Source organism: Mobula birostris, chromosome 8 (assembly GCF_030028105.1).
Source record: "Mobula birostris isolate sMobBir1 chromosome 8, sMobBir1.hap1, whole genome shotgun sequence".
NCBI classification, from domain to species: Eukaryota; Metazoa; Chordata; class Chondrichthyes; order Myliobatiformes; family Myliobatidae; genus Mobula; species Mobula birostris.
Window position 1 is genome coordinate 146,664,460 of NC_092377.1, and position 25,049 is coordinate 146,689,508.

Below are 25,049 nucleotides of genomic sequence, written 5' to 3' on the forward strand. Positions count from 1 at the left end.
GCAATATGCATCAGCATCCTCTTCAAGTCAATCTGCCCAGCACAACAACAGCGTTATAATATTTTCATCAGCAAGGACTTGAGCTGTAAAGGCTCTTAAAAAAACATTGAGACTACAATTTTATAGTCAGATTTGTGAGTTAATGCCAAACCCTGACCTGCTGGATATGTTTTCTACGATCAAGAGCCACCAAAATGGGCAACTGTCCATCAGCCTGTAAGTAACGGATGCTACTGATCCTATGGAGAAGACATTGTAAATGTATTCATTTCCGTTTTAAAAATATTTCTGTTTTGGCCTCTGCCAAACTGCGATTACACAACTACTCCCTTGCCCATGCAAGCATTCTCTTGGACAAAAGCCACATTTGAACATCAACTGAGCTGTTTCACAGCTTCTTCAAAGAACACAAGAGGTCTAATGAGCCTCTTTCCCTGCTTTACGAAATAAACTTTCCTAGGAATCAATATCAACACTCTGCTTTCTCTTTTTCATTTGAGGAGTTACTCAGTTTTGAATTATCAAGCATTGAGACCACCAGCTGCTGGGTATAACACAGAACACTAAACCAAGAAAAGAGAAGTGTTGCTTTATCTCCAAGGGTGTGAATTCAATACTTGTCCAATAATTACAGACCTTCATTCACTTCTTATAATATGACAATTTATAAACTGCCATGTTATACTAATTATAACATTGCTAATCTGTAGCAGTGAAAAAGCATCGCAACCCTCTACTTAAGGATCAAGAGGGAGACTAATCTGCCAGACACACTTGCAATATTCTCCATGAATTGCAAGTGGGAGGACTCTCTCAGGAATATTCATTCACTGGTTCCAGCTGGCTGAACTCTAGACCAGTCCTCCCACACTCATGTACATGGAGCTCAAATCCCGAAGGGAAGACAGTAAAAGAGTGGCCTATTTGGTGCGAGGGAGGGAGGGAGAGAGAAAGGGGGGGAAAGAGGAGAGTGTGTGTGAGAGAGGAAGAAAGAGAGGGGGCAAGAAGAAAGGGAGGGGAAAGGAGACAAAGGGGAGAAAGAGGGTGAGGGGAGTAAGGGGGGAAGAAGAGGGGGATGAAGAGGTGGAAGGGAGAGTGAGGGGGAGGGAGAGGGGGATGAGGAGGGTGGAGTGAGTGGGGAGAGAGTGGGAGAGGTGGATGGAGAGAGAGAGAGAGAGAGCTGGAAAGGGGGTGAAAGGGGAGAGTGGACAAAGAGCGGTAAGGAAGAGTCAGTGGGGGGATATGAAGAGGTGGTGAAGGGGAGAGATTGAAGAGTGGGGGAGGAGGAGGGGGTGAAGGTGGTGGGGAAATGGGGAACAGGAAGGAGGAGGGGAGACAGAAGAGGGGAGAAATGGAAGAGGAACAGGGAAGGGGAAGCAGTGGAGGAGAGGGAGAGGGAGAGAGGAGGGTAGGGGCTGGAAAAAACGGCAGAGAGGTGGGAGGTAATGGAAAGAAATGGTGCAGAGAGGCAGCAGAGAATGAGGGAGGGTAGATGTGAAGCTTTAATCTTGCCTACCTTATGAGAAACAAGCATTTAATAATCATCAGTCTGTCACTGACCAAACCAATACACACAGCCATCATTCTCAGAAATCATTCAGTGCATACAACCTGTCCACATGACTTTACTCCTTTTGTTCTTTAATGGCCACTCTTCCACTGGCTCTGCATTTGCCAGTGTAAAGGCCGCATGTACGAAACATTAACTACGTTTGTCTCATTGCAGCCGCCACCCAAGCTACTATTCTTAAGGCTGATTTATACTTGTGCGTATGGGCTACGCCATAGGCCTGATTTATACTTTTGCGTAGCCCTACACCGTAGCGAGCATGTGTAGTTGTGTGTGTGTTGCTCTGCAATTCACCGCCAAAACGCTAGTTGGTGGTGGGGTTTCTCTGCCACTGTGTTGAGTTTCTTCGTGACAGACATGGACAAGGAAATGTATTTCAAATATTTTTGGATGTCGGCAGGTAGATTTGACGATTTGGTTCAACATCTCCAACCATTTATTTCACATCAGTGTACAGACATGGCGGAGGAAACAACTGGAAATGCGTAGGAGGAAATGCGATGCTACCAATCACAGTTGCTGCAGTCTGCGTCGCCGCAATGCGTGAGTTACATTTTTGGGATGTGCATGTCACCTTACGGTGTAGGGTGCGCGGTACCTACGGCATACATTTGACTCAGAAGTATAAATTGGGCTTTAGTCAAACTTCTAGCATTAGCATTTGTGTCTTTGTTGCATTACAACACATGTTCTGTCTGGACTTGAGTCCAACAAAACAATCCTTGGACATTTTTGTGTTTTCTTTCTGTGAAGTTAAACAGAATGGATGATAATGTGGTTAACTGGATCAGCAAATTTGTGGATGACACATTGGGGGTGTGGTGGACAGTGAGGAACCTATCAGAAGTTGCAGTGGGAGATCTGGACCATCTGGAAAAATGGGCTGAAGAAATGGCAAATGGAATTCAATGCAGATAAGTGTGAGGTGTTGCACTTCGGTAGGACCAACCAGGGTAGGCCTTACACAGTAGGACGCTTAGCAGTGTGTTAGAACAAAGGGATCTAGGAATACATGTCCATAATCTGTTGAAAGTGGCAGCACCAGTAAAGAAAACTTTTGGCACATTGGCCGTCATAAATCAAAGTACTGAGTACAGGAGATGGGATAATATGTTGAACTTGTATAAGACGTTGATGAAACCTAATTTGGAGTATTATGTGCAGTTTTGATCACCTACGTACAGGAAAGATGTAAATAAGGTTGAAAAAGTACAGAGAAAATTTATAAGGATCTTGCTGAGACTGGAGGACCTGAGTCATAAGGAAAAATTGAATAGGTTAGGACTTTATTCCTTGGAACATAAAAGGTTGAGGAGAGATTTGATAGAGCTATACAAAATTATGAAGGGTAGGTGCCAAAATGGTTATTGTGATGCATCTAATGTGGCAGTGTAGTAGGTAGTGCTAGTCACTCTCACTTTCACTTTCCACCGCTGGCTAGCAGTCCTGCGAAAGGGAGAGCAGAATGTGTAAGTCTCTCCTTGCCAGTACATAGCCTCCCCAACAACAAACCTCATGTAGTGCCCCCTCACTGGCGACACACGGAAACTGAACTACAGAGGACAGGGAGGAGGTCTAGCCCCTGCACACGTAGCACGCAGGCCCACCGGTGTGTGGATATGCCCTGGTGCTCATGAACCAGATCCCCAGCTATGGGTAAATAGCCCCACTGCCTTGTGGGCAGCCCTCGGGAGAGACAAAGGCTAAGGGACAGCAAATCCAGAGTGGACCCCTAAGGCGGCTGGATGTCATTGAGCATCCTTCCGGCAGCTCCTGCAGCTGAGGCGGTGTCAAGCACATTGCTTCATAAGCTTTCCTTTAGACTATACTGGTGAGACTGAGAGGGGGATCTTGACAACTGGGCATCTTAGGATCTTTGCACCTTCCACACAGGCTTGTGATGATGATGATCATCAACCATTGTCCTTCGAGACAGACGGATGCCAACCAACCAATCAACCATAGATAGGGTAAATGCAAGCAGGCTTTTTCCAGTAGGTTGGATGGGACTACAACTAGAGGTCATGGATTAAGGGTGAAAGGTGATATGTTTAAAAGGAACGTGAAGGGAAACTTCTTGACTTAGAGGGTTTTGAGAGAGTGGATTGAGCTGCAAGTAGTGCATGTGAGCTCAATTTCAACATTTAAGAGAAGCGTGGATAGGTACATGGATGGGGGCAATATGGAGAGCTATGGTCCGGGTGCAGTTCAATGGGACTAGGTAGTTTAAATGGTTTGGCACAAATTATATCGGTCGAAGGGCCTATTTCTATAACTCTAAGAAACGATCAGTTTAATTACATTGCACACACACACAAAATGCTAGAGGAATTCAGCAGGTCAAGTTGCGTCTATGAAAAGGAACAAAGAGTTGACGTTTTGGGCCGTTTCCTCATCCGCCATTACAAATTCTCACATCTGTCAGAATCACACCCCTATCTTCCCTCACCACACTTTTATGATAGAACATTTTATAGATGCTTTTTAAGTATCTCAGTTTATTCTCCTAACCTATTTCCTCTACTTTACCAATCACCTGATCATCCATTGCTGAATTCCAAAATGCTCAAATCCCAGGTATTGCTTTCTATAACATTTTATGAACCTTTTCCTTACATTTAATGCTATTTTCAAATTCCGTGAAACCATGAGACATAGCAGCAGAATTGGACCATTTGGCCCATTGAGTCTTCTCCTCTATTCCATCATGGCTGATTTATTATCCCTCTCAACCACATTCCCCTGCCTTCTCCCCATAGCCTGATGGTCTTACTAATCAAGACCTTATCAACCTCCGCCTTAAATATACCCAATGATGGCCTCCACAGCCATCTGTAGCAATGAATTAAACAGATTTACCACCCTCTGGCTAAAAAAAAAATCCTCCTCATCTCTGCTCTAAAGGGATGTCCGTATGTTCTGATGCTGTGCCCTAGGGTCCTAGACTTCCCCACGACAGCAAACATTTTCTCCATGTCTACTCTATCTAGGCCTTTCAATATTCAATAGGCTTCAATAATATCTTCCTCATTCTTCTAAACCCCAGCAAGTATAGGGGCAGAGCAATCAAACGCTCCTCAGAAATTAACTCTTTCATTCCTGGGATAATTCTTGTGAACCTCCTCTGGACGCTCTCTAGTGCCAGCACATCCTTTCTTACATAAGGTGCCCGAAACTGCTCACAATACTCCAAGTACATTCCGACCAATGCCTGAGCATTACATCCTTGCTTTTATATTCAGTTCCTCTCAAAATGAACGCTAATGTTTTATTATTGTTTAAGTTCAAGTTCAAGTTTAATGGTCTTTCAACCATACATGAATACCAATGAATACAGCCAAATAAAGCAGCGTTATTCTTGGATCAAGGTGTAAAACACAGTACCAACAGTCATAAACAGCACCAGGCACATTTTGCACATATAAAATAGCAGTAAAAAATAACATGCAAAAAATATACAGTCCAAGACCCCGAATCCATAAATGTTGCAGCAGTCGGCAGTTGAACATAATATAGCTTGTCTTCTGCCAAGCGAACACTGGAGGACAGTACGGACACCTCTCTCCTGGACAAATGGAAACACGTGACACCACAGCTTGAGTCCTAGTCCTCTCTACAACTGAGGCCAGTCAGCTCCCCTGCTGTCCACACCCGCCGTTTGCCAATAAACCAGTGAACCAACAGAGTCTTGCGATCACAAGAAAAGCAACTAAGGCAATCACTCACTGTTAGACTGCACACCGCCTTCGAGCACCAATTCCAATGTCTCTTTGCCTTTTGTATCGTGAATGCTCAATATGCATTATAAACCATTTGTATTTTCTTAAATGTAAATGTTACCCATTTCCTATTCTCTCTGTCTTAGACTTTGATGTGGTTTCCCAATCTACCACAGACAACCCTCATACTTTCACAGTGGCTTTTAAGTTAAAAACTTCATTTAAAATGGAACAATGTAACTGACAAATTTAATGTAAATTTCTGTCACATCATGAAGACACTTTGCAACCAACATCTCTCTCTCTCGTTGAATACCATTCAATCTAAAAAACTCTGTTCCTAGTTTTTCAACATGTTGATCTTAACATCTATCTTGTGCACATACTCTAAATCATTAATATTAATTTGGTTTGCCCAATGTATGAACAGATTATGATCCCTGTGATTACCTTATTGCCCTATTATATGCATCTGTAATTGCCACATAATCCCTCCCCCACCCCATCTCAACTATTATTCAGGGATCCCCATTGATGCTTTCTGCCCCCATTGGCTTTTAATTCCACTCAAACTGATTTTAATATTCTACAATAATCTGCAGAATTGATACTATTCCTTGCTAAACATCACCCTCAACATCTAATAGCAATATTACTGTTGGGTGCTCCACCTTTAATATCCTGAGGTCTCCAGAGATCCCAAGTTCAAACAGAAGAGCCACAAACACTGTGGTTACAACAGCAGATCAGAGAAAGGGTACCCTGTGGCAAATGACCCACCTCCTGATAGCCCAAAGCCTTTTCACCACCTACAAGGCACAAGTTCTGAGCGTGATGGAAAACTCTCTAACTGGACAAGTGCAGCTCTATCAACTCCCAAGATTCTCAACAACATCCAGGGCATTTAGAGATGAATAATAAATCCACATCACAAAAAATAGATAAAATTAAAAATATATATTTCTTACTGTCACCCTGCTGCTATGGTTTTGCAATGACGATTAGATAGGTTCACATGCAAAATGCTGGAGGAACTCAGCAGGCCAGGCAGCATCTATGGAAAAGAGTACAGTCAACGTTTCAGGCCGAGAGCCTTCCTCAGGACTGGAGCAGGGCCTTGACCTGAAAAGTCAACTATACTCTTTTCCCTAGATACTACCTTGCCTGCTGAGTTCCTCCAACATTTTGTGTGCATTGTTTGGATTTCCAGCATCTGCTAATTGTTCTTGTTTGTGATTAGATAGGTTAACAGTTTTTTGGAATAGTAAGGGTGTCAAAGATTATGGGGAGAAGGCAAAAGAATATGGTCGAGAGAGAAAATAGATTAGCCATGACTGAATGACAGAGTAGCTCAATTGCCGAATGGTCTTACAGATCACTCGTGTTTACTGCTACTTTTGGGATTGATTAATTAATTCATTCACTAATATAAAAATTACTCAGCGTGTACTGGGGCAGTGCTTACGATTTCTATGCTGTTCTCATCCAACTGAATAATTTAAATGCTTACCTGACCCTTGGCTATCAGCTCTTTGCTACAATTACAGACATTGGCCCATTGTTGACATATTAATGAAGTCAAAGATCTGAGGAAGAACAAAACTGTTTTGGAGTTTCCTGACTTGGAACATCCAAATAAGTACTGCCAAATGGCGGCTTGGCCCTCTTGTGTGTTAAATCAGCCTGGCAGCAGTCTGGCATGGGCACACAATGTATACAACGTCGAAGTGAACTAAAAGCCATGTGTGATTGCCGTGACTTTATGCTTTGTGAATCTTGCAGACTGTAGCCCTTAAGGACAGTAGACAGGCACCAATTGTGGGCTGCCCCCAGTACGTCCCTAGCTGTGTTGGTTGTTAAGACAAACAACATATTTCATTCACTGTATGTTATGATGCGATAAATAAATCTGAATCGTAAAAATTAAGACACAGGTTCTCCCCAGTTTACCAACGCCTGTCTTATGTATAGCCCATACATACAAATGAGCACTCAGGAAACCTGAAGGATGGATTTGTCAGCTGCTGCAGGCGTCTTCTACTGTCTGGGAAGCTGGTTCACAGCTGCATTTCTGACTTACAAACTGTCTGACTTCAGAACAGATCAGAGAAATGCAAATCTGCCGTAACCTGGGGAAGACCTGAGCCGGACTGAGCACTCTCAATTTAAAAATCACCAACTCATGTGGTGAATGGATGACACCCAACAGGCCACCAACTTTGCACCAGATTTTTCAAACAGCAATCTAGGTATAGTCCCACTCCTCAGCTTATCCCCTATCATAAGAGGAGTAAATGGAGTCATGGACCATAAGGTACCTCAAGCCTGCTCTGCTGTTCAATAAGAGTATGACTGATCTGATCACTGGCCTCAAATACTTTGTTGCCTGTTCCATAAAACCTGCAATTTTTTTCAAGTCTTTGAGAAAAGTGAAAACAATGTCTGCTCTCATCCACCAGCTGCCTTCAACTCAAGAAATAAATCTGGAATCACCAAATGCAAAAACTGTTCTGTGCTCTCTGCCTTATTTCACTCAGTGAGCTGTGATTGGTGTTTTGCTGACTGACATCCTTATTTGATTTCACAAAAGGTTAAAAAAAAATCCTCTCAGTGGTACTAAAATCCACAGATGGAGAGAGTAGCTGCCAATTAACTGTTTACTTGTTGCTTAGTGACATAGCACCTAAAGTAGCAACATAACTGAACTCATTTCAAGATTGTAGGCAGCCCCGAATATCAAAATGAAGCGATTGCTAGCTTTCCGAGCCACTGATCAAAGCTTGAATTCTTCCTTCTGACAGTTTTGCCATCACTGACTCGCATAATAGCGAAGGTGCAAGAAAAGAAATCAGAGGCTGTCAAAAAGAAGTGCGGAGATTGAGGCAGCAAGCTTCAACGATGTTTTTGCTTAAATCCTAAGCAAACCAGATGTACTGAACATTACAGCACACACTCGTGCAATGCAATGAATGTGGCTCCTCGCATGGTAAACTTCCACATCACTCACAAATGCAAACGAGAATGAAGAAAAATCCAAGGCTGAGGTACCTGTTTAATTCAAGCAAATCCTCCTTATTAAATTTTATTCCATTCTTTGCTCAGGTTATTGACTCTTGTGGTAGTTTCTCTCCATTAAGATGGTGACTATTGACAAAATTACTCATAGGAGACACAAGTTCAACAATGCCTACTCCAAAATTGAGCACAGTGTTAATGGACACCTCCCAACAAAAGTTCGGGAATGTCTTCAGTTGACAGGGGAAAACAATGTTTCAACACCAAGAAATCAGATCTCAGTACCAAGCTCCTAGTTTCACAAACAGCAGTAATCCTGCCCCACCACCATACATTTCAAAGTCAGGGATAATACATGGTAAGCACCTCAAGGCACTGGAGAAATATGACCAATATTACCTCTGCAATCCTCCAAATCAATTTGCATGATGGGCAAACTAAGTCAATGTCCTCTCCCAGACTCCTATCCCCAGAAACAAGGCTGTGGCAACAGTCAACCAGCTCCAGTTGGTGACCATACCATTCATATGCCCAACACCAGGCTTTCAGAACTCTCAGGCTGCAACTGGAAAACATTGACAGAATGCTTCATGGACAATTTTGTAAAAGAAAGATTTAAGGATTAGCTTTATTTGTCACAGGTACATCGAAACATCAAAACGTACAGTCAATTACATCATATGCGCCAACGAACAACATCGTCTGAGGATTGTGCTGGGAGAAGCCTGCAAGTTTCGCTATAAATCCACTACCAACATTGAAGTCCCCAACACACTAACCTTAACCCTAATCATACATTTAGGAAAGTGGGAGGAAACCAAAGCACCCAGAGGAAACCCAAAGAGAACGTACAAACTCCTTACAGACAGCAAGAGGAATTGAACTCCTGATTAGTGATCACTGGTGTTATAAAGTGCTGTGCTAGCTGCTACGTTACATGCTGCTGTAAAAGTAATATCCTTGTAGACTTGTGGGAATCTCCTGCCCGTAACTACTCAAACTGGAAAAGGGATATTCATAAAGGCATTAAGTACCTCATGTCTCAAAAATCAAGAGCACATAAAGGTAAATTGCAAATATAAGTTATAACAGATCACGCTAACCCCTCCCCATAAAGCAGACTTGCCCACTGTGGCTGCTGTTGTAAATCGTACACAGAATTGCTCAGCCATCTCAGAACCAACAGAACTTCTCTCCTCTCTCTCTCTCTCTCACACACACACACACACACACACACACACACACACACTCATTGCCAACTCATGACGTAACTTCTGCACTATTTCACCTTGCTTAGTTGTAACCCATTGGGAGTTGTACTACAGCTATCAATTGAAATAACATTCCTGACCTGAAACCATTCAAGCTCAAGAAAGACATTCACATTCTATCTGATTGCACTGGTTCAAAACACCTTAAAAGAGTAATGGAAGATGTTCATTAAATTGTGAATAAAAGTAAGAATTCTCATCAAGAAATTATTGTTCAGTTACATTTATTGCATCTATTTGAATTTTTTGTGTAAATTAATACATTTCAATAATAATCACTCCAATCATTTGGGTCCTGTGCTGAGTACACTATTCTCTAGCTAGAATAATGTACAGAATCAATATTGATGGGTGTTCATTTTCAGAATGGAAACTTTTTTTCCCCTTAAATATATGGCTTTGATTTGAGAATGAAAAGGCTATTGTAGGGTTAAAGGTGTAACAGCAATTGCAAAGGAATCAAGCTGATAAATGGAAATGTGAAAAAAACTGGCCAACTGTATAAAACATTATACATGGAGATATTCAGGCTGAAGGAATGCAGAGAACTCTTCCAAAATCATTAAGTTAATAGATACAATGTGATGGAAGAATTCATAATTACATCATGCATTCTGCAGTCAACGTCATGCAAAGGCTCCTTCCTCAGACTATCAGGTGTGTAATTCAAGCCAAAAATCAAGTCAGAGCGACAGAGAAAAGAGGCAGCGTCGGATATTTAAAAAGCCTTCAGGAATGCCTGCCTCCCCAATGTGATCCTACACGTCCGTCCATCCACCCACCAGGAAGTGAAATTGAAACCAGTCTGCTTTAGCCAAGTGGTTTAAAATGTAAGTCAGTGTTAGCAGTATTAAAAAAAATGGCTTAATAAAAGGGAAATCTCAATCCATTCATTGAAGCTCAGGCATGATCTAACAAACAGTCGATGAATGGGTAAGGAGTATTCATCCCAAAGAAGGAAAAGGTTTGCAAGAAGTGCTAATCAGTAAATCTCTGCAATCATAACTAGATAAGAGTCTTTTTTCCCACCATACTAGATCATTGTGTGTGAAAGAAAGAGCATAGAAATATGAGATGCACAGAAAATTATGCTAAATTCCCAAGCATAAACCACTGAATAAATTCTTAACTTCAATGGACAGAACAGGAGTCTTACAACTGCTTTTCTGAAGTTAACTGCTGTGTCGTAGTGGTTTCCCTGGGTCAGTAAACTGCTGTGAAGTACAACGTAACAGTAGTAGAATCGACAGCCGACATTTTTATTTTACAAGTTAACTGCTATGTTCTCAGGAAATCTGTCAGTGATTTTATCAAATTGCTGAGATCTTATATCCAGAACAACGTAAAAGTGGGATTCATTGTCTGTACAAGAAATGTTGGAGATTACCACAATGGATTGAAACATGGTCTGTGGTCAGAAATCTGTGGCAGCCATCGGCATTGAATGCATCAGAATATGGATGAGGTTTTTTTAAACTATTAGCAATTCCTTACTCTAATGTGCCTCCAAGACAAAACAAACATTGTATACATGGCCACATAGCAAGAACACAATACTTATTCCTGGAATGCTACCAGTCCACTAGAGCTTGTCATTGTAAAAATGTGAACCCAAAGGAAATATTAATGATGTCAAGAAAGCCTCTATTGAAGCCTCATTTACTGGAGACAAGAGTTGGACAGTCATTTCAAGTTCTTCTAGAGGTTAAGGGCAAGGAGGAAAGGACAATGAGGGGTTAGTGCACATAGTGTGACAAATTTGCAAGATCAGTCGCAATCTTATTGAATGGTAGAGGAGAATCAGAATCAGGTTTAATATCACTGGCATATGTTGTGAAGGTTGCTGTCTTTGCGGCAGTCACACAATGCAATACATAATAATAGAGGAAAAAACGTGAATTACAGTAAGCAAAATTAAATAAGTAGTGAAAAAATAGTGAGGTAGTGTTCTTGGGCTCAATGTCCATTCAGAAATCGGTGGTAGAGGGGAACAGGCTGTTTCTGAATTGCTGAGTACACACCTTCAGGCTCCCATGCCTCCTTCCTGACGGTAGCAATGAGAAGAGGTCATGACCTGAGTGGTGGGGGTCCGTAATGATGGCTGCTAAAAATGATGGGGTCCTTTTTGAGGCACCACTTCTTGAAGCTGTCCTGGATACTACAGAGGCTAGTGCCCATGGAGGTGACTTAGTCACAAGGGGCTGAATGACCTAGTACGATTTCTGTTTCTCGTTCTCCCTTGTTCCACAAATGACAGCCATCTTCACCACTACTTCTGTCCATTCCAAATTTTTGCGGTAATGTTGTGTGTCTGCAGCACTCTAACCTATCTGGGTTCAGCTATTTTAAACAATTGCTCAATAATTGGTCAAAGAGTGGTCAAAATGTTGTGGTCAGTGTAGCTTCTAACAGAATCCCAGTAACACAGAGAAACCATATTCCATCTGCTACATGGAAAGCTACCGAGCCTGCCTGTCAGAGACCAAACTTCAATTCCACATGCTCTCTATCACCTGTACACAACGTCACTCTTCATGGAGTTAGCCTGAAAGAACAAGGAAATTAATTCTGAGTGGCTTGGAATGTTGCATTCTTAATAGCAGTGGCACATAAAAGCCACTGGTACAACATAATTCCTCATAGGCTGATAAAACAGTGTGCAACACTAAACTTCTGAGGCCTTACATTGCTAGATACAAGACAGAACAAGATCAGGGAATACTGACAAATAGGAAAGACACATTTAGCTTTTGATTTTTCTTACTGCTGAATGTTTTATCCATCAAGTCTTTATTCTTTTATTTTGGAACAAAAAGTCTGATCAGCTTCCCTTAACCAACAAAAATTAAACAGGAACAGATTATGATAAAGATCCTGAAAATTTAAGAACACTTTGTTTTAGAGTCACCAAATACTTCTCCGGTCAACTCACGCAGCAACATAACCACAACAAGATATAAACACATTAAGATTCTGATTAAGGACGCTCACCATCTGGGACATGCCCTCTTCTCATCACTACCACCAGGGAGGAGGTACAGGAGCCTGATAACCCACACTCAGTGCTTTGGAAACAGCTTCTTCCCCCCGCCATCAGATTTCTGAAAGTTCATGAACCCATGAACACCACTTCACCATTTTCTTTTACACTATTTTTTATTTTTTTCTGTAATTTACAGCAATTTGTTATGCCTGCACTGTTTTGCTACAACAAAACAACAAATCTCACGACTGATGTCAGTCAGCCAGAATAAGAAACCTGATATTGATTTAACTAACTTTTCATCTTTTCTTGTTCTGATCTTCCTCATTCATGAAAATTTTAATGTGTTTAGAATTTCTTTCAGCGGGATATCTTTGCACTTCTCTGTTATTACTGCATTTGCTGCTGCCGGACAAATCATTGTCTTTTTTTGAAACCCCAACAAAGTGCAAAATCACCATGAAATGATTCTGAAATTACACTGTCATCGAGCTACACAGCACAGAAACAAGCCCTTTGGCTCACCACATGTCTACCAACTATGTAATGCCACCTGCCTGCCTTAATTCTACATCTCTCTATGTCTTGCTCATTCGTTAATAACTCATTAGGGGTGATTGATAAGCTTGTGACCTAAGGTATAAGGAGATGAGTTATTAACTTCAAACTTTCTGCATAATCACTCAAAGAGTTGAACTGCATGTGCATGTAACGACAGCCGTATATATAACTCATCTCCTTCTACCTTAGGCCACGAACTTATCAATCACCCCTGCTGTGGACACTTTCTGGAGGACCAAGATCCATATGCTCCACGACCGCTGGACTAAGTGTGTAAATGCAGGCAGGGACTATGTTGAAAAATAAATGTGCTAGGTTTTCTAAAATTGACTCCTTCTACCTCAGGCCACGAACTTATCAATCACCCCTCGTAGTGCAAATCCTGCAATTCCACCAACTCATCTTTATGGAAAATTAGAATAACTTTCAAGAATGTTTAATTCAGAACAGATGTTATTATATGCCCTTTCGTAGCCTGCAGTCAGTTTTGTTAAGTGTCTCAGTCAAATGCTACAGAAATCTCCCGTAAATTACAGATAATTCTGGAATATTTTAAAATAGGCATTCAGACCTTCATCATAGTCTCTGTCCCAATCTGATATTGTACTGTGTAGTGCTGATGGATCTTGGCAAGCTTTTGAAAGGAGTACTGTATTAAACACACAAATACTTGGCAATTGTGCACTCCAAAGTTTAATATTAAATAGGCTCAGGAGTGCCTTGGAAAAGCATGCATTTGTCTTTTGCCATTTCAAATTCTTAAGTGTGTCCCAAAATGCTAATTACTTCCAAAGTATTGTCACTATTGTTTCAGAGGCTAATGGGTCTGCCAGTTTCTGCACAGCAAGTTCCTACATATAGATTCAGAAGGAAAAAAATTAGCATTTGCTTTTGTTGAGTTTGCTTGCATATACAGTTGTTTGGTTTACTGCTTGTGCACAAATTTGCTCTTAAGACTGCAGCACTTCTCTGATAATTCAACATATTGGAAATAGACAGAACAACTTTGCATAAATGTATCATTAGTTGTTCAGGTTATGCTTTTTAGGCCATCTTGAAGTGGAACACAGTATTTTAAAATATTCCAGAATTATCTGCAGGATTCAAACTTTGAGGACAACTGGGCATCTAGGACCCAAACGAATAGTGCAAACAATTGTATGTCTCCTTAATTGAAACCATTGAAATTGACAGTGAAAGGAGTGTGAAAGAATAGTAACAATGAATTTAGTAACAAATCAGTTACAAAAAGATAGAAAGTAGAAAGGGAAAGAAAGATTAGGTTAAGAGCTTTAAAAAGATACGAAGGAGATTGACATAGAAAGTTATTTTACAAGTTAAACTATTGAAACATTCAACATCTAGAGATTGAAGAGGTTCCAAGTTCATTAAATGGGTGCCTGGATGAATATAGATAAGATTCCAAAGTTCAAAGTAAATTTATTAAAGTACATATATGTCACATATACAACACAGAGATTTAAATTCATAGGCACAGTAACCATGTTATTTGATATACATTATAATATCTATTCCTAATAATATTGTGATGCAACCCAGAGCTGCAACTTTGGTACATTTCAGAATCTGATCTTCACCTCAAAAAATAATGCTGAGCACCATCAAACTCAAATTTATGTTAACAACAAATTATGGGCTACTGGAACAGTTCACCACTGCTGTCATAAAAATCAGGGATATGAAAGAGGGCAGGAATGAAGGAGCTGAGACCTTGGTGAGCTGTTGGGCTGAACGAGAAATGGAGGAGGAAGACTATGGTGGGATCTATAGACAGTACACTTTGTTCACTAGGTACAATAAAAGCTCTTTACTGGGCAATCAAATATATGAACTTACCTAGTGCTCCCTCCTTCCAGCAACCTGAGAATAATTTTGATTTTATTTTTCTTGATGACTTAGTTTAACTGCGTGAGCTGGGAAATCTGATTTGGAGATCAGAACCTGTATAAAGCCCTTGAATGAGTGTTCAACCCTCATCAAGAAATTAATTAAACAATAGCTAGGTCAGCTGTACAGGCAATCCTTCGTGTGTGATTCACCACTATCTCTTTGCTTTGACCTGATCAAAAGCTCCTTATAGTGAGGTCTAATGCTGGCTTTGTATGCAAGACAGCTATTATTCTGACCTGGTACACATGCGTTTCTAAGGCAACATGTGAGGTCTACTGGGAAGACAAGCATATTACCTCATCCAGGTACAAACACATCAGTAAGCTTATAAAAGGCAGCATCCACCAACAGATTTGTTGTTTATTGGACTGTGAAAACATGCTCATGATGAAGGCATTTTCCAGGTGTTTAAGAGAAACTTGGTGCTTGTTTTAAATCTATCTGGACTGTATGTTTTGCTAAGTTTACTTATGTATAATCTGAATACATAAACTTAAATTATATTTCTTACCATGAATTTGTCATTGTAGTACATTCCAGCCTGTCTGAGTACATAAAAGCCAAATAAAAAGGCAGCCACAAGACAGTGCAGATGCTGGAATCTGGAGCAACAGTCTACTGGAAGAACACAGCAGATAGAGCAGCAAACTATGGGAGGGAAAAGAACTGGTGGCATTTTGGTCTGAAATCCTGCATCAGGATAAAAAGTCAGACTCTATTCCAGTTGCAAAGCATTTAGTGTTCAAAACATGCATACAAGCACATGTTTATGATGCTCAGCCTTGCAGGTTTCCCAATGGAGGCCAAATTTAACTTGAGTCTAGAAAGGACACTAATTCATCCCTGTGAATTATTTTCAGTTTAAATTAGATGTTTATTTGGATTAGACATCAATCATTATTTTTGTCCTATTAATTTCACAAGAGTTTTTTTTTCTAATTAAGTCAAAAAAAGAATGACTTCTATTTATATGCCATTCATCATGATCTCAGGATACCCAAAGAGATTAAAAAGCAAATGGTAAACATCTGCCTGAAACATTTATTTATTTAACTATTTAACTATTTACTCCCCTTTATACAGTAGATCTGCCTAACTTGCTGAGATCATGCAACACTTCGTTTGTGTTGCTCAAAATGTAAGTGAAGTTCCTTTGCACTACAGTCACTGTCTGAAATCCCAACATTTGACTACACAGCTGAATTACTGAGAAAAGCAAACGCTGCAGATGATGCAAAACTGATATAAAAAAATGATGAAAATACTTAGCCAAGGGAAAAAAATAGGTTAACATTTCTGGTTAATGACCTTGCAGCAAAAACAATAAAGGTTAGAAACTGAACATATTTTGAACTCCAGAGGAAGGAGAGGACCATAAAATATGAATATCTGTGATAGTACAGAGATTCAGAGAGTAGTTGATACAAATTCTCATGATGGTGGCTGAAAGCTGATAATATAGCAGATGAACAAGGAAGGATGGTTTCTCCAAGCATTGTGCGCGCGCGCGTGCGCGTGTGTGTGTGTGTGTGTGTGTGTGTGTGTGTGTGTGTGTGTGTGTGTGTTTTTTTGCTTGCTTGCTCTGGATTTCCAGCATCTGCAGAATCTTGTGTTAAGAAATAAACTTGCCCGAACTGTGAGATACAAAACATTGTGGTTGCTGAAAATAGATGGGCAACAAGTAATGGCACTGTTGCTGCTGGACAAACTGACGTCTACCTCACAGAAGCTGAATGCCAGCTCTCCGACACTTTCTGGCAGAACACAGCTCCAATAAGGACCATTTGGCTAGAGTCGCACAGAGCTTAATTTCGCCATTCATACACAGCCCACTTCTACCTCCTTCCCAAGATCCACATCAGATATGCAAAACAATAGTGTTTCTCTGTACCTCCATCTATGTGACAATAATTAACCAATACCTGATATTGAGTGTTTCCAGCAGCTGCAGTGTTCCATTAACTCACTGTTCCAGCACCTTTTCTCCTCTTCTTCTCATTCACTCTTTGGTAGTTACATCTATTAATAGTCCAGCCTTCCATACACTCTCGATTAAACAGCATCACTGCTATTTGTGTCTTCAATCTCTCTTGACCTCCACCACTTTATCAACCTTCCCTTTCTTCTGTCATCCTTTCCGTGCAGCCTTAAAAAGTTTGATTCCTAACATTTTCTGGTTCAGGTAAAAGGTCACTGATGTAAAACATTAATTCTTCACATTAACTTTTCTAACTTGCTGCCTGTTTCAAGCGTTTTCAGTTCTTATTTATGATTTATTTTGTTGACTGCATATACTAAATATATTATCTATCTCTTATTTGTATGCTATTCCAATCTAAAGAAAGTTCCACAAAGAAATGAGGATTTGTGTTTATAGAGCAGTTAAAATTTTCTTCAAAATTACATTGAAGCAAATCACATTTAGTAAGACACTTGAGATGTAACTGCACTACTGCAAAACTTCCTCACTGATTGAGCGCCTGCTGTTGGTTGCAGATCAGGAGCAGGAAAGCCGCACAGAGAATCGCAGGTCATCAGCATCCGTCTAAATAGACAACAGACCCCAATCTAATACTTTACCTGAGAATATGGCTTGCAATCACTAGGCATTGCTTCAACATTAGACCATAAGACCATAAGACAAAGGAGCAGAAGTAGGCCATTCGGCCCATCGAGTCTGCTCCACCATTTTATCATGAGCTGATCCATTTTATCCTATTTAGTCCCACTGCCCCGCCTTCTCACCATAACCTTTGATGCCCTGGCTACTCAGATACCTATCAATCTCTGCCTTAAATACACCCAATGACTTGGCCTCCACTGCTGCCCATGGCAACAAATTCCATAGATTCACCACCCTCTGACTAAAAAAATTTCTTCACATTTCTGTTCTGAAAGGGTGCCCTTCAATCCTGAAGTCATGCCCTCTCGTACTAGACTCCCCCATCATGGGAAACAACTTTGCCACATCCACTCTGTCCATGCCTTTTAACATTTGAAATGTTTCCATGAGGTCTCCCCTCATTCTTCTAAACTCCAAGGAATACAGTCCAAGAGCGGACAAACGTTCCTCATATGTTAACCCTCTCATTCCCGGAATCATTCTAGTGAATCTTCTCTGTACCCTCTCCAACGTCAGCACATCCTTTCTTAAATAAGGAGACCAAAACTGCCCACAGTACTCCAAGTGAGGTCTCACCAGCGCCTTATAGAGCCTCAACATCACATCCCTGCTCCTATACTCTATTCCTCCAGAAATGAATGCCAACATTGCATTTGCCTTCTTCACTACTGACTCAACCTGGAGGTTAACTTTAAGGGAATCCTGTACAAGGACTCCCAAGTCCCGTTGCATCTCAGAACTTTGAATTCTTTCCCCACTTAAATAATAGTCTGCCCGTTTATTTTTTCTGCCACCAAAGTGCATAACCATACACTTTCCAACATTGTACTTCATTTGCCACTTCTCTGCCCATTCTTCCAATCTATCCAAGTCTCTCTGCAGACTCTCCGTTTCCTCAGCACTACCGGCCCTCCACCTATCTTCGTATCGTCAGCAAACTTAGCCACAAAGCCATCTATTCCATAATGCAAATCGTTAATGTACGATGTAAAAAGAAGCAGCCCCAACACTGATCCCTGTGGAACACCACTGGTAACCGGCAGCCAACCAGAATAGGATCCCTTTATTCCCACTCTCTGTTTCCTGCCAATCAGCCAATGCTCTATCCACGGATGTAACTTTCCTGTAATTCTATGGGCTCTTATCTTGTTAAGTAGCCTCATGTGTGGCACCTTGTCAAAGGCCTTCTGAAAATCCAAATATACAACATCCACTGCATCTCCCTCATCTAGCCTACTGGTAATTTCCTCAAAAAATTGTAGTAGGTTTGTCAGGCAGGATTTTCCTTTAAGGAATCCATGCTGAGTTCTGCCTATCTTGTCATATGCCTCCAGGTACTCTGTAACCTCATCCTTGACAATCGACTCCAACAACTTCCCAACCACCGACGTCAAGCTAACAGGTCTATAATTTCCTTTTTGCTTCCTTGCCCCCTTCTTAAATAGCGGAGTGACATTTGCAATCTTCCAGTCTTCCGGAATCATGCCAGAATCTATCGACTTTTGAAAGATCATCGCTAATGCCTCCGCAATCTCCACAGCTACTTCCTTCAGAACACAAGGGTGCATTCCATCTGGTCCAGGAGATTTATCGACTTTTAGCCTATTCAGCATTGCAGACAATTCAGCCACAACTGCATGTTCAAATTCCATATATTTATCCAAGTGGCATTCTCTGACCAATAACATGCTCTCCATTATAATGGTCCTTCATAGATGTGAAACTTTCTAAGTTGGCAGGTTGATGGCAGCAGCGTATTGACCTGAAATTGTTTGTACGCAAGAAAGCCAAAGAGACGAAATAATATTTCTGAGTGAGAGAGGTTGTATGTGTGTATGCACACATGCATGATTCCCACAGATTCTTGTTTAGTCTAATTCCATCATGCCATTAATGATGAAATCATAATTCCTGTATCATGGACTTCAGCTTGTGAAAAATCAAAAGATGGTTGGTGTGGTGCTTGCATTTTGTTGGTCGTGGCCAGAATCAACTCCTGCTTAAGCAATTTGCCTGTGGCACAATAGGTCTACAGCAGATGCAATCTGACTGGCTCTCCTTTCAACCTTGGATCACCTGGACAATAGTAATACCTATGTCAGGCTGCTGTTCATTGATTACAGATTAACCGTATCATCCCCTCTGTACTAATCAACAAGCTCCAAAAACTAGGCCTCTGTGCCTCCCTCCACAGCTGGATCCTTGACTTCCTCATCAGGAGGCCACAGTCAGTGTGGATCAGAAATAACACTTCCTCACTGGCAATCAACACTGGTGCACCTCAAGGTTGCGTGCTTAGCCTACTGTTCTACTCTCTCTACACCCACAACTGTATGGGTAGGCACAGCTCAAATGCCATCTATAAATTTGCCGATGACACAACTATTGTTAAGAGAATTTCAGATGGTGTCGAGGAGGCATACAAGAGTGAGATAAATCAGCTGTTTGAGTGGTGTTGCAACGGCAACCTTGCATACAACATCAGTAAGGCCAAGGAGTTGATCATGGACTTGAAGAAGAGGAAGTTGAGGGAACACACACCAGTCCTCATCGAGGGATCAGCAGTGGAAATGGAGAACAACTTCAAGTTCCTGGTTGTCAATACATCTGGATCTATCCTGGGACCAATATACTGATGCAATTACAAACAAAGCACAACAGCAATAACATTTCCTTAGGAGTTTGAGGGGAGTTGGAATGTCACTAAAGAGTCCAACAAATTTCTACAAATGTACCATGATGTGCATTCTAGCTTGCTGCATCGTCATCTGGTACAGAGGGACCATCAGAGAGGATTGGGAAAAGCTGCAGAAGGTTGTAAACTCTGTGATCTCCAACATGGGAATAGCCTCCCCAGCATCGAAGATATCTTCAAAGGGCAATACCTCAAAAAGGCTGCAGTCATCAGTAAGGACTCCCTTCACCTGTGACATGCCCTTTCAAGCAGGTGGTACAGGAGTCTGAAGACACACACTCGAAGTGACCAGCTTCTTTCCTTCTGCCATCAGGTTTCTGAATGGACAATGAACCCATGAACACCACCTCACTATTTTTTCCCTTTTGCACTACTTATTTAATTTATTTTTTATATATGGACTTCTTATTGCTATTTATAGCTTTTTTATGACAATGTACTGCACTGTACTGCTGCCGCAAAACAACACTTTTCACGAATATGCCAGTGATATTAACTCTGAATTTGATTCTGATTCTGATTGAAATTAGCCTCCAGTGATGGAAAGTCACTAGTCATTGAAAAATTACTAGTCAATTCAAATCAAGCTTGGACTGGCCTGCTATAATCAGCAGGGGGATATAATGAAGAACCGCATGCAATTGACTTCCAAAACAGATTTCCACTGGGCTCCAGGATATTATTCTGCTGTCTCTATCCCACAGATCCCAAGGCAGCAGACTAAAAAAAATTGTTGCACTCAAGCAAGGGTGGAATCAGTAATTCATTGAGTGGAGCAGAAGGTTCCAAGGGGGCAAAAACAAAGAATCTTTCAGGCCTTCACACAAAAGTTTTGAATCTGTTCTCAACTCATATGAACTTTTGTAAAGAATCATATGTTGATTCTTTACAAACTGGTAAGTACACAGGCAAAAAAATTGAAGAATTTCAAAAGTATGAATTGCCCTCATCTGGTAACTTATACCTGCTTCTTCTGGCAGGGTCTGCTTAATACTTTAGGCAAATACACCACAGAATCAACTAGCTGTGAATAAATATAGAATAATGCAAGTCTGGACGGATGGGGTTCACTATCTAGAATTTACAGTTATCACTGCTGGCTTCACAGATGAGAAATATTTGGTTCTGCTTCTGGAGTGTGTTGAATACTTTTTCACTTCGCTATTCAGTGGGAATAGACAGTGATTTTGGTGACTCAGATTTGCTTGGCTTGTGACTCTCACTCACTGGCTGATTCATCTGCTAGAAACTTCCCAACCTACCCCCTCATCTATTCCCTACGGTCCTTTTGCACTCCCATATGTCTGATCAATGGGACTAATACTCTGATGTTCAAGTATAAACGTTCCTTGAACTTATCCTGATACAGACAAACAGAACAAGGAGATTATGTTGGATCATTATATTGTGGTTTGGCCACAATCAGAGTAAATTCTGGCCACTGAACATCAGAAGAGTGCAGGAAGTGCTGGATAGAGGATGTTCCAGGAAAGAGGGATTTAATTTACAAGGAAGACAGGAGAAGCTAAGATTGTTCTCTCTGGAGCAAAGAAGACTGAGAAGGCACTTAGTTGGTGTTCGAAATCTTGACAAGGTTTAGGGAAGGAACTAGAGCAAACAGTTCACTTAGTGGAGGGTTCAAGTTCCAAAGGATAAAGACTTAAATTAGTGAGCAAAGGATCTATGGAAGGTACAAGGAAAAGCTCTCTTTTATGCAGTCAGTGGTCTCAATCCTTAAAAAATGCGGTGCATGTGGAATTGACAATGGTCTTAAGAAAAGAACCAGATAAGTGGGTGAATGGTTTCACTTCTGAATTAACTTGCACAAGAGATCAGCTGTGACCAATAATTAACAGAAGAAATAGATTATCCTTTTACTACATCTGTTAATATATCCATCATTTCTTTCTTTCAAACAACCATGCCAGGCATATTCCAACAAGAACATACATTTAATAAATACTTACTTTTTTAAGGGTTCAATGGTCGTTTTCTGAATCTGATTGACCTGATAAAGAAACACTTTGCATAAATATACTGAACCATGAAAGGAAGTACAAGTTAGAAGTAAAGGATGCATGCAAAAATGAAGATAAAATAGCATGTGGGTAATTCCAATGTACTAGGGTGCAAATAATTTTCATACCAAACCGTACAAGACAATTTACATAAATTTCAATTTTTAATTTCTGATTTTCACTACTTCTATATGACTACATCAGGTTTTGGGACTGACCTCCAAGATCATTAGAACAGACATGGAAGTATTAAATTGACCAGACAAATCCAAACACCCAGGTATTACTCTACTTGTGTTGGAATGGAGATAGGAAATAGATTCGCCCACAGCTTCACATACAAGTGAAATGTCATTTCTCCCAAACAATCCTTAAGGAAGCCTCTCAAAAACCCCAAGCCACATCATGGAATCTTAAACACAAAGGTGGCATTTAGCACTTCTGCTGTCCCATTGACTATGGATTCAGATTACTGTTTCACTGCACTTTCCCCTCAGACCTGTAACATCTCCTTGGGTTAACTACTTTTGTTTTAAAGCTGCAATTAATCTTCACCATTTTCACTAGCCTTTCAGGAAATGCACCCTTGACTGGATCTTGCATCAAACAATGCTAATTATTTTGCCCTTTTGTTTTGCAAATCAGATTCCCCCAGTGACCAACTCTCCTGCCAACACAAAGATCCTTTCTCTATATCCCAAACCAAGGTGACTCGACTGGACTGCTCTTTGGGGTTCCACACGATAGGAAGGTTGTTGGGCAAGCAGAGACAGAGTAGCCCCGATCAGCACACTACTGCTTAGTATGAAGAAACACAAATACAAAGTAAGTCTTGAAAACTATGGCACAAAGTGTAACTATATTAGTTTATAATTATGAAAAGGTACATTATTAAGTAAAAGTAATACAAGGTTAAATTCAAAAGAGTTTAGATGGAAGACAATTAAGAGGGCTGTGAAACAGTGCAATATTCTACCTAGTTAGCAATGGTCGAAACCATAACAACACTCAAGAATACGCTAGAGAAATGGCTCAGGAAAGGAAGAAGAAGACATGATTTGGATTACAGTTTGAGAGAAGATAAAAGCAACAACATGTACTTCATGGATCATAGAGTCATATCCATTCCATACAGCATGGAAACGGGATCTTTGGGTCAACTGTCCATGTCAACCACAGCACCCTCCCTGCTATTCCCAGTTCCTGTGTTCAGCCCTTAATCCCTAAACCCCTTTTCCTCCATCTGCTTATCCAAATGCCTCTTAAATATTGCAATTGTATCCACCCTCAGCCACTTCCTTTGGCAGCTCATTCTAGGTTCTCATTATCTTCTGTGTAAAAACGTTACCTCTCTTAAACTACCTTAAGTTTCTTCCCTCTTATCTAGCTTCTGTGTCCTCCAGTTTTCCACTCCCTAATCCTAGGAGAAAGACTATGACTGTCCATCTTATCCATACCCCTCACGGTTTTATAAGCTTCTATGATGTCACCCGTTATTGTTGATTTTATTTCTTTATTTATTAATTTTATTTAGAGATTCAGTACAGAACAGGTCTTTCCAGCCATTCAAGCTGCCCAGCAACCCACTGATTTAACCCTAGCCAAATCATGGGACAATTTACAATGACCAATAACCTATTAACTGGTATAGCTTTGGACTGCGGAAGGACACCAGAGCACCTGGAGGAAACCCACACGCATGCATGAAGGAACGCATAAATTTGCTTACAGACAACGCTGGAGTTGAACTCCGAACTCTCACGCTCCAAACTGCAATAACCTCAGGCTAACTGCTACGCTACCGTGGTGCCCCAGGAACCTTCTATGACCAGGGTTACGAACCCAGGCCGCAGTCATGAAAGTGTTGAATCCTAACCACTGACATTCTCTTTATTGCCTGCAGCGCATTCTCCTGTGCTCTGGGGAATAAAGATCCAGTGTGGCCAATATAACTGAAGAACCTCTTAGGATTATATTTAACTCTGCCTGCCAATTCTATCTCAGACTATCTTCCTGCCTTCCTGACTTCCCTCTTAAGCTTCCTCTAAATATGTTATATTCATCAAAGCATTCATTTATACCCAGCTGCCTTAAAGTAATGCACACTTCATTCTTTTTCTTCACCAGAGCCTCTTTACCTTTTGTCAGCCACAGTCCACTGAACTTCAGTATTTCTGCTCTTCACTATAACAGGAACATGCTGCCCTTAGAATCTTGATATGACTCTTTTATAAGCCAATCCTCCCTTAATTGTTTTCACAATCACAGTGCTAGCTACTTCAGAGGGCATTAAAATTTGCCTCTTGTTTGACTCAAGTCACATATAGTCAAACCTTCATGGAGCATTCATGGAGCACACAAGATACTGCAGAAGCTGGAAATGAGAGCAACAAATAATCTGCTGGAAAAACTTAGCCAGTCAAGCAGCATCTGTGTGGAGGAAATGAACTGTCAATAAGGGAGGTTGAAATCCTGCATCAGGGCAAGTCAGATCTACTTTTACAATCAATTTTTAGCCGTGCAGACTTACTCATCACTCAGATTTTGATTTTCCAAATTGTTTAAGTAGGACAGTCAGGAGGGAATGGAGAGGATGGGACTATTTTCCCTGAAGTAAAGGAGGCTGAGGGGTGGCCTTCCAGAGGTTTATAAAATCAAGAGGAGCAAAAATAAGGTGAATGAT

General features: G+C 40.9%; 1 protein-coding gene across 1 annotated transcript in view; it reads right to left on the reverse strand.

Moving 5' to 3' along the window:
• Positions 1-25,049, reverse strand: part of bin3 (bridging integrator 3) — a 197,972-nt gene that overhangs the window by 82,805 nt on the left and 90,118 nt on the right. The window contains exon 6 of the mRNA XM_072266502.1: positions 22,316-22,356. Within this exon, the coding sequence (XP_072122603.1) occupies positions 22,316-22,356 (41 nt within the window). The remainder of the gene's footprint in view (positions 1-22,315; positions 22,357-25,049) is intronic.